General features: G+C 38.8%; 1 protein-coding gene across 1 annotated transcript; it reads right to left on the bottom strand.

The window, feature by feature from the left end:
* Nucleotides 1-321: 321 nt before the first annotated feature.
* On the bottom strand, nucleotides 322-5,511 carry abraa (actin binding Rho activating protein a). Its single transcript, XM_086294274.1, has 2 exons — nucleotides 4,508-5,511; nucleotides 322-2,045 (listed from the first exon to the last, which is right to left on the bottom strand). The coding sequence occupies exons 1-2, from the start codon at nucleotides 5,135-5,137 to the stop codon at nucleotides 1,608-1,610; spliced, it is 1,068 nt and encodes a 355-aa protein (XP_086150400.1). The 5' UTR covers nucleotides 5,138-5,511; the 3' UTR covers nucleotides 322-1,607.
* Nucleotides 5,512-9,791: the final 4,280 nt, after the last annotated feature.

The raw sequence follows: 9,791 nt of genomic DNA on the forward strand, positions 1-9,791 counted from the left end.
CAACATTTAATTTCTCTCCTTGGGTTAAGGTGATCATGTAGGATATTGCATTTGATGTTCAAGTGCAGTTAACCAGTTTGCCTGGGTTTATTTATTTTTTAAATATTATTTTAGTTTGATGTAAAACATATATCTTTTATCTTAAAGCTTATGCTCTGCAGACTGTTGTTTTCACGCAAGCAAAAAGGTTTTTGTCAGAAACATACAACACACAACTCAACAATGACATACTAGCCTTGTCAGCTAGAGTGACCTAATGCAACACCACAGTCAGTAAACAAACTGAAATAAGCTTAGTATGCAACACAGTTTGAGTATATATATAGAAAAACAAAAGCAGCATTTAATTTTTATTCTTTGTTTGCTTCCACATAGCATGTGTCACCACTCTGACCACAACAATACTGAAAATAAACTAATTAACTAAAAACTAACTAAAAAGCTGTACACATTATACAAATGCTTACAGTTTTTGTAATACATATATAAAGAACATCCACGCTTTCACTTTGAAAGAAGCAAACATTTGACATTTAAAGCACCTCTTTCATTTAATTTTAATATGAGATGATCCCATTTTAACATTTAAATGTTTGCTCTAAAATGATTTATTTCAAAAAAAATCTCGCCTTACACAAACTTAACATGCAGAAGTTTTTCAAACTCATTCACATTATTCACATTACTGCATGTAAGCTTCTTTTTATTGTCATTTTCCCTTGTCTAAATATAATTACATTATTTTGCAATTAATTTTTGTTGTGTATGTCAACCAAATAAGAAAGCCATTTTGACCAAACATTTTACTGGAGATTAAATCTTTGAAAGTGAGCATGGTCCAGAGTAAACATGGTTGTAGTCCTGTAAGAAAGACTGGTGTAGTGTGCTTTTAAGTACTTTAGTTGAAAACTGAGGTTTAAGGTACATTTATATCCATTATTTCTATTTCTAAAGATGTCACATATTCCTACATAAAAATAAATGTTAGCTTAGCTTAATTTAACTATTTAGTCTTAAACTGTCATTCCAAAGAAGACGAAAAACAAAACAAATAAAAACAAACTAAGGAAACGCAGACATTGGTCTCATTAAAGTACTTTTTAACTATTTAAGAAAACAAACAAACAATAAACAAGACTAGTAAGTTGCTACCACTGCTTGCATGTTTTTAGCAAAATTAGCTAAACGAACATAAACTTCCCTTGTCAATTCTGTCATGAATTATTAGATGAAATTAACTCAAAGTCCTTGTTTGTTTAGTTGGAGACTCAGTAAAGCCTTCTACCATGACTGACATTGCGATGGATTCTTAAGGCTTCTAGCATGTAGCATAGTTAGCAAGTTGAGCATGGTTTGCAAGCTAAAGATAGCTTCCCTTCACCCCATAATCTGTCAGGTATATGAGAAGAACTAATGACTCTAGCGTGTGTGTCTGTGTGTGTGTGTATGAAACATTAGATATGTATGCATGTTTAATTTTTAAACATTATAAAGATACTACATTTTCCTTACGTACATGACATTGCATGCTCAGAATGAGTAGTTGTTTCTACTGGAGCTCTGATGTATGAGATTTATAGGTACGTTTGCATACGCATAATATTTTTTCAATCCTTTAGCGTAATAATGACATCATCATCCTGCCCCTTCCACACCATCTCCCCCTCAAAATCCAGCATCTTGTGTTTGCGGCAGCGAAGCAGAATGCCCACCACTTTGTCCGAGATTTTCACGTAGCGGTCAAAGAGACGGCCAAAAGTTATGATTGTTCTACCCTCTTTATCCTTGAAGCCCATGTCTCTTATAATCCAGACCAACTCCTCCATCTCCCTGTAGATGTGTTTCTGGGCCCTGTCTCCCCTCTCTGCTGTCTTGGAGCCTTCTTTGGGTCGTCCATAGCCAGAGTCACCCTTGTGGAGGCGCTGGGCCATAGCATACTCATAGTCAAATTCCTCACTGAAGGGATTGAGCTTCTGGCCTTCAATGTGCTGTTCGGACCACTGTTGCCAGCGACTTCTGATGTCACCCGTGGTGGCAATTTTAATCTGTAGAAAGGTTAAAATCAAAACTGAAAAATCCATTGAAACCTTTTCAAGGAAACAAAAGCGCAAAGCAACACATGTCTTTTGAAATTTATTAAAGAGGAGTACATAGGTCGTCAAAACATTTGTGTATTGTTCATTTAGCGCTGGGTGAGCTTAAAGCAAAAGAAAAACCTGCAGTGTATTTCATCACTATAGGAATCTGTAGAGTTATTAACCCTTAGTCCTTTTAAAAACTATGTTTTAGTTGGTGAAATTGATCCCTAGTCTGTCGATAAATACAGTGAGACTGCACATGTGCAAATAAAGAAGCATGGATGTAAATAAATGAGTACTTGGAAATGAGAACCTTATATAAACCAAAGGAGAGGGTGTCCTAATCTTTCTTTAGTATATTTTTTTCAGAAAAACTTTTTCCACCCCCACAGTTCCCCACTCCACCCCGATTCCCCTGGTATGTGTCTTAGCTTTCCAGAGCTTCGGAAGAGTGTCATCAGATCTCTTTGGTATTTGATCTATGAAATCTTGAGATGTGTCACGGAGGGACCTTCCACAAAACTCTGTGAACTTTCAAGATGATAATGCTGCTATTCCTTATTTTTCTTTCTATTAATGTCTCACCTTAGACTTTAACGTGTTGTGAATTGAACTGATCTGAATTTGTAACATTTGTTTTTACTCTATGCTAATAAAACAGTGTTGGCATGGATTTGAGCAGTGGTAAACACTTATTTACAATTTTTTTTTCATTAACTGCAAATGGCATACTTTAACTCACGTTTATTTTAGAGGGAAATATTTAACCATGAGCTTTTAAATTGCAGCGTCGGTGAAATTCAATAACGCATGCATATAATATTTTCTGAATTTAGTTTCTTTGATAGGTTACTTCATTTTCATTTAACGCCTGATATGCTGAAGTTAGTTAGCATTTATTACTAAAGTGCTACTACTATTGTTACTTTTTATGCTAATATATGTTTGCAGATAAATCATGGGTCATGTAAACTGGTTTAATTTGATAGGTGTTGTTTGCTGTCGGCACACACAGCCATTTTCAACAGTTCTACATTCTTTTAGCTTCTCTTTTGCCTTTTTACTAGCAGATAAAAGATTTATGAATAGCAGTGTTACCTTTTTGGTATGCCCATCACTTTTTTCTCTGTATTCCTTAAGTCTCGTTTAACTTGATAATGCACACCTTTGATGCTTTAACAGGATTTTTGAACAACACAAAGCAAAAATACACAGCAATAAAACAAAAATAATTTCAGAAACCATTTTTCTTCATATTTTGATTATAATTGCACTGTCTCTCTCAGTGTCTCATATTACCTCGAATTCATGTCCTTCATTGACCTCTCTCCCTTCACCCTGTTTTCCTCTCGCTGACTGTTCCACCTGAAGGTCAGGGTGTAACTATATTTATTTACATATATTCCACTGCACTGCATTCCAGCATGTGTTTTATGATCTGGACTTGCTCTCTGGCAACCCCTTTAACATGTCTAGAGGGCCACTAAAAAAGCCTTTGCCTTTTATGGGAGAGATTTCAGTATTGCAGTTATGTAACTGTTATGATGTTTGGTGTCCATGAGGGAGTTGGATTTCTTCAGGTGACATCAAAGGCACTTCTGCTTAATCTTGTTTATTCACACTGTGTGACTTGTTCTATTTTAGGGGAATTTATTCTCCTTTGTGTCTTTGACTGGGGGACATTTAATATAGTTGTAAAAAGCCGACTTGTCAAAAACTCTGCAAAATACTCCGCCTCTTTTGTAAGGCTGTCATTACCAAAACATTCAGTGACAGTTACAAATAACCTCTAAAATAAAGAGTTGTGGAGCTTTTCTGCTATCAGTGTGCTTTCACGTGTCTTTCTACACTTTATAATAATAACTAAGAAAAAGTATCCCTGAATAGCTTTTCTTCTCTTTTATTTGACTTATTATTTGAAATTTTTTAAATAACAATATCAATGTTGGGTACAGGGAAACGTGACAGTTAAATCTAATGCAAGTGTATCTAAAGATATTTTGAAGAAACCTCTTATAAAGATGTTGTGGTTAGATATTATGTAACCATCCAATTGTCTCTGACTTATGTTATCATTCATGTTAATGTGTTTCACGTCATGCTAGTCCAACAATTACTTTTCTTTTATTTTAGTATTTTGCACTTATTTTGCACTTATTCCTCCTCCCGTAAACCATGCTATAAATATATTTTTTTAAATGATTGAAAGATGAAACAACACTTTATAAAACCAAAATAGTAAGAAGAAGAATGTTTTAAGGGTTAAAGAAAAACCTAAAATTTTGGATAAATCTCTATGGATTTGTCAATGTGATCAAAATGTTGATTGATCTACCTTTAAACCTGAATACATTTCTAACAGTTTTTTTAAAACTATATTGATATTGTTTAAACGTATCGTTAAAGATCTTTGTTATTAGCCACTCTACCTTTGGCCTGTTGGTCTGCTTAGACTGGAGCTCGCCATTTTCGGTTTTAGATTCATTGTTGTCGCTGAGCCCATTTTCCTCTCCCAACCCGCTGTCATCTGTGTCCACGCTGCTGCTTCTTGACCCCAACTTCTTCTCCTGGAGCTTTAGTTTCCTGTTCTGTATCCTCCCGCCTCCTTCTCCACTTTGTAGTGCCCTCATCTGCCGCCGCCGTGTTGGTGATTCGTTGCCCATGAATGGCTTGGTCTCCTCAGGACCTGACTCCATCTTGCCACGAATGGCATTAACTACATCGCTGCTGCTGCACTCGCTGCGTTTTGGCTGAACGGTCTTGTTTACAGAGCAGGTTCTGATCTTATTCTCACTATTGTCACTGGGATCTGCTAAGATTACACGTGGGGTAACTGTAAGTTTAACAACATGGTTGCGTTCTTTTTTATCTTCCTCCTCCACAGATGAAGGCATCCAGCCACTTGGCATGGCTTCTTGCTTGCCAGCATGTTCTTTAGCCCATCCCTGCCAACTTTTAGCCAAATTGGCCACCATAGCAGCACATTTTATCTTCTTTACAGTCCGTTTGAAAGCCTGTGGATCCCGGGATGAAACTGTAGCGATCCCACTGCTACTCATGGTGAATTTCCAACGTATTCACTTTTATTGCCCGTATAATAATCTACTCTTGCAGGTGATGTCGTTATTTCTAGCTTCAGTTTTGGTCAATTGGCTTAAGATGCCAAAAAGTCTTGAAAAAAAAATTCGTCACGTGAAAATTCTAGCGAGTTAACTTAACGCTTAAAAAAGGCTGAAGTGAATCTTAATGGATTCAGCTTCCTAAGGTTTCAGCTCAAATCTTAAAGACTTCAAACTTGTAAAGTGAATCTTTCCAAATGATCATCAGTGTTCCTCAGCCTTTATAGCCACGATGGATCTTTACGGAAATATCCACACCCTTCCAGATAAGTTGGTCAGTGGGTGAGCTGCTGGTGTGAAGAGTGCAAGGACTTTGACTTTAATCCCCTGCTGAAGCCCCTCTGGCTCCATACTGGCCTTTAAAAAGGGAAGGGTCATAAACGAAGTGATGGGCATCTAGTCCACGTGAGACAGGAAAAGTACGGTGTCACCATACTTGTTTCTAACACACACACACACACAAACATGCGCTGTGACTGTGGAGTGGAATTTCTCCCAGTGCTATCCAGAGAACAGGTGTCCACTTCTTTTTTAGTGTCTCTGTGGTTTCTGTCATCACACACACATACTTGCACAACACAAACAGGCCTTTGGTCTGAGTCAGCCAGTAATACATAGGTGACCCCACATATATGTGCCTGAGTTTATTGTTTATATATAGGCATGTTTTCATTCAAATGCTACCTAAATTTATTAGATGACAACATGTGCTTAGATCACTTGTGGTGGCTCACGTACATACGAAGCAATAGGCGTGATCGCCTGCGTGTCTGTGCATGTGTGGGTAACTATTTCAGTCTCTGAGTCTGTGAATATGTGAGTGGATGTGTTATGATTCTAATAAGGCACAAGCAATTTGGACACTGAAGTGAGGATTCTGTGAAAAGTTTAAACATATCTATTTGTAAATTAAAAAGAGAAGACACTTCAGTCCATTTTATCTTCTGTATACTTGCTTACATTTTAATTAAGGTCTGTGGCTGTTAAATGTGATTCAGTGTTTTCTGTCTGTTCATGTAATCCCAGAGTGGCACCGTGATGTTCAGACCAAGACTCTTCCAAAGCCACATCATCAACAGGACTCCTTGTTCTCACAACTGTCCCTGTTGCTCAGGATAGTTTATTGGAGTAATCTTGCTGGGTGTCCTGAGTTCAGATTTAAATGTTACATGATAGAAATTTGAAGTGCCTTAAATGTGCATACTACTGTAAACAATTTCAGTAAGTGAGGGAATTGTCCAAAATCTGTGTCTGATTGTACCTGGCAAAGTTAGTGTTTCCCAAGAAAATGTAAATTCACCAAAAGTTGAGTTTTTACGTTTATTAGCAACGCAATACCTATATTGTATTTACACAGCATAGAATTAATGTAGACATATGGAAATACACTTATGTCAAGAGTGTCACAAGAAAAAAGAAAAATCTGAGCAAATAATTTCATTTTACAGGTGCAGGAATGCATTGCCACTTGTGGAATTAAATTCCTTGCACATAAATTCAACAACCAGCCGGTGTAATACTCAGCAGCCACATGCAGAAAGAAGGCATCGTGCATGCAAGAGTCTGTGCTTTGCTGTTGCACTTTCATGCTTTTCACTGTTTGGGTTTGGAGTACAAAGGAAGAGGGGTTCTAATGTGATTTGTCACTTTAAATGGACAGTTACACCCAAGAAGCAGTGTAAATGCTGTTTTAAATCATATTTGTTTATCATTTTGAAAAAAAAAGTCTATCCACCATCATTGTTTGCAATGTAGAAGTTGAAGAAATCTTTAAAATTAGAGCATTCAAAGACAAGTTCTGAAGCCTCTGCACTGCTGTCCCATTGATCTGTTGTACAATATCAGTTACCTTTTATGATTAAAAAAATCATTGAAATGATTTGCACAAGTGCAAGCTTGCAGTCTTTCACTTTTTCAATTTATTTATCTAATGCCTGTTGTTGAGTATGTGTTAAATTCCATATGATGCACCAGAATGACTTTAAGCGTCCAGCAACATTTTTTTTATTAATTAATTTATTATTTATGTATTTGTATTTTTATATGTATACATGTAATAAGAATGATTTTGTCGGTCCTAGTTAAGGAAACAGGTGTCACACAGTCATAATAAGTAGAGAAATTGCAGAATCTACAATAAATAAAACTAAGTATATCATTTTTAAATATTTGGTACATTCAAAACAGTAGTAATAGAAATGCAGATCCTTAACTATCGTGCACATGCCGCAAATAAACAGTAACTATTGAAGTGCATTGTAAAGGAAAATGTAAAACTGAGAATTATGTGCAAAATAGAAATTAAAAGTTGTAGTAGAAAATATTTCTTTTCTATCTATCTAACAGTAATTCTTTCTGCTTTGATATATGTGCCTGTAATCTACTGAGGGCCCTAAAAGAAATATTTATGCATGAACTTCTGTTACTTTGCTTTAAAATTTACATGACTTCAAAATAAATTTTCTTTAAAAAAAAATGAACAAGTAAATTGACTCTTCAATTTAATTGATAAACCAAATAAAGAATAAAAATTTTGCATATGATGTTCATAATGCGTTTATGAAAATCAAAATTAATTCAGTCCTGCAAAAATATTTCTGTATCTGATACACAGCCAAACAAAGCTTCTGAGTGTCTGTCGACTAAAATAGCCAAATGAGGGGCCAAGCTGTCACCAGCTCCGGTTACTGGTGTGCATGTTTGTTTCTGTGTGTGTGTGTGTGTGTGTGTGTGTGTGTGTGTGTGTGTGTGTGTGTGTGTGTGTGTGCGTGCGTGCGTGCGTGCGTGCGTGCAGGCATTTAAGGTTCTCATCCTCATTCTAACAGCTGCTTCCTGTGCACACTCCCACCGTATGTTGTACACGGCAGGCTTGCACAGAAATAGACGTGCCTGGCACTAGAAAGCAATGAAAAAGGTTTGAGAGCTGGGTGTAATGAGTCACATATTTATACATGACTTAATCAGAGGAAAAGATTTTTATGCTGTTTGTGAACCATGAGTCACAGAATTATAATGTGATGTACTTTGTTGATCACTGTGGGAAAAACTTTTTGTGTTTCTGAATGTGAGACTCAGAACAGGTTCAGTGGATGAGCACACTTTATATATATATATATATATGTGTGTGTAAATATATATATATATATATATAATAAACACCCAGCACGCCCCTGCGGGCGGTTTATCCTTCAAGCTCGGGTCCTCTACCAGAGGCCTGGGAGCTTGAGGGTCCTGCGCAGTATCTTAGCTGTTCCCAGGACTGCGCTCTTCTGGACAGAGATCTCCGATGTTATTCCCGGGATCTGCTGGAGCCACTCGCCTAGCTTGGGAGTCACCGCACCTAGTGCTCCGATTACCACGGGGACCACCGTTACCTTCACCCTCCACATCCTCTCGAGCTCTTCTCTGAGCCCTTGGTATTTCTCCAGCTTCTCGTGTTCCTTCTTCCTGATATTGCTGTCATTCGGAACCGCTACATCGATCACTACGGCCGTCTTCTTCTGTTTGTCTACCACCACTATGTCCGGTTGGTTAGCCACCACCATTTTGTCCGTCTGTATCTGGAAGTCCCACAGGATCTTAGCTCGGTCATTCTCCACCACCCTTGGGGGCATCTCCCATTTTGACCTCGGGACTTCCAGGTTATACTCGGCACAGATGTTCCTGTACACTATGCCGGCCACTTGGTTATGGCGTTCCATGTATGCCTTGCCTGCTAGCATCTTGCACCCTGCTGTTATGTGCTGGATTGTCTCTGGGGCATCTTTACACAGCCTGCACCTGGGGTCTTGCCTGGTGTGATAGACCCCAGCCTCTATGGATCTTGTACTCAGAGCTTGTTCTTGTGCTGCCATGATTAGTGCCTCTGTGCTGTCTCTCAGTCCAGCTTTGTCCAGCCACTGGTAGGATTTCTGGATATCAGCCACCTCCTCTATCTGCCGGTGGTACATACCGTGCAGGGCCCTGTCCTTCCATGATGGTTCCTCGTCTACCTCCTCTTTCTTGGGTTTCTGCTGCCTGAGGTATTCACTGAGCACTCGGTCAGTTGGGGCCATCTTCCCAATGTATTCTTGGATGTTCGTTGTCTCATCCTGGACTGTGGTGCTGACACTCACCAGTCCCCGGCCCCCTTCCTTCCGCTTAGCGTATAGCCTCAGGGTGCTGGACTTGGGGTGAAACCCTCCATGCATGGTAAGGAGCTTTCTTGTCTTTATGTCAGTGGCTTCTATCTCCTCCTTTGGCCAGCCTATTACCCCAGCAGGGTACCTGATCACGGGCAGGGCGTACGTGTTGATGGCCCGGATCTTGTTCTTACCATTCAGCTGACTCCTCAGGACTTGCCTGACCCTCTGCAGGTACTTGGTGGTTGCAGCTTTTCTAGTGGCCTCTTCATGGTTCCCATTCGCCTGCGGGATCCCCAGGTACTTGTAACTGTCCTCTATGTCTGCAATGTTGCCTTCTGGTAGTTCAATCCCCTCAGTTCTGACTACCTTCCCTCTCTTTGTTACCATCCAACTACACTTCTCCAGTCCGAACGACATTCCAATGTCATTGCTGTATAGCCTGGTAGTGTGGATCAGTGAATCGATGTCTC

This window comes from Aulonocara sp. 'chitande type north' Nkhata Bay, linkage group LG5 (genome assembly GCF_057382095.1).
Source record: "Aulonocara sp. 'chitande type north' Nkhata Bay isolate Kocher_YH1m ecotype deep benthic linkage group LG5, A_spYH_male_GT1.1, whole genome shotgun sequence".
Taxonomy (NCBI): Eukaryota; Metazoa; Chordata; class Actinopteri; order Cichliformes; family Cichlidae; genus Aulonocara; species Aulonocara sp. 'chitande type north' Nkhata Bay.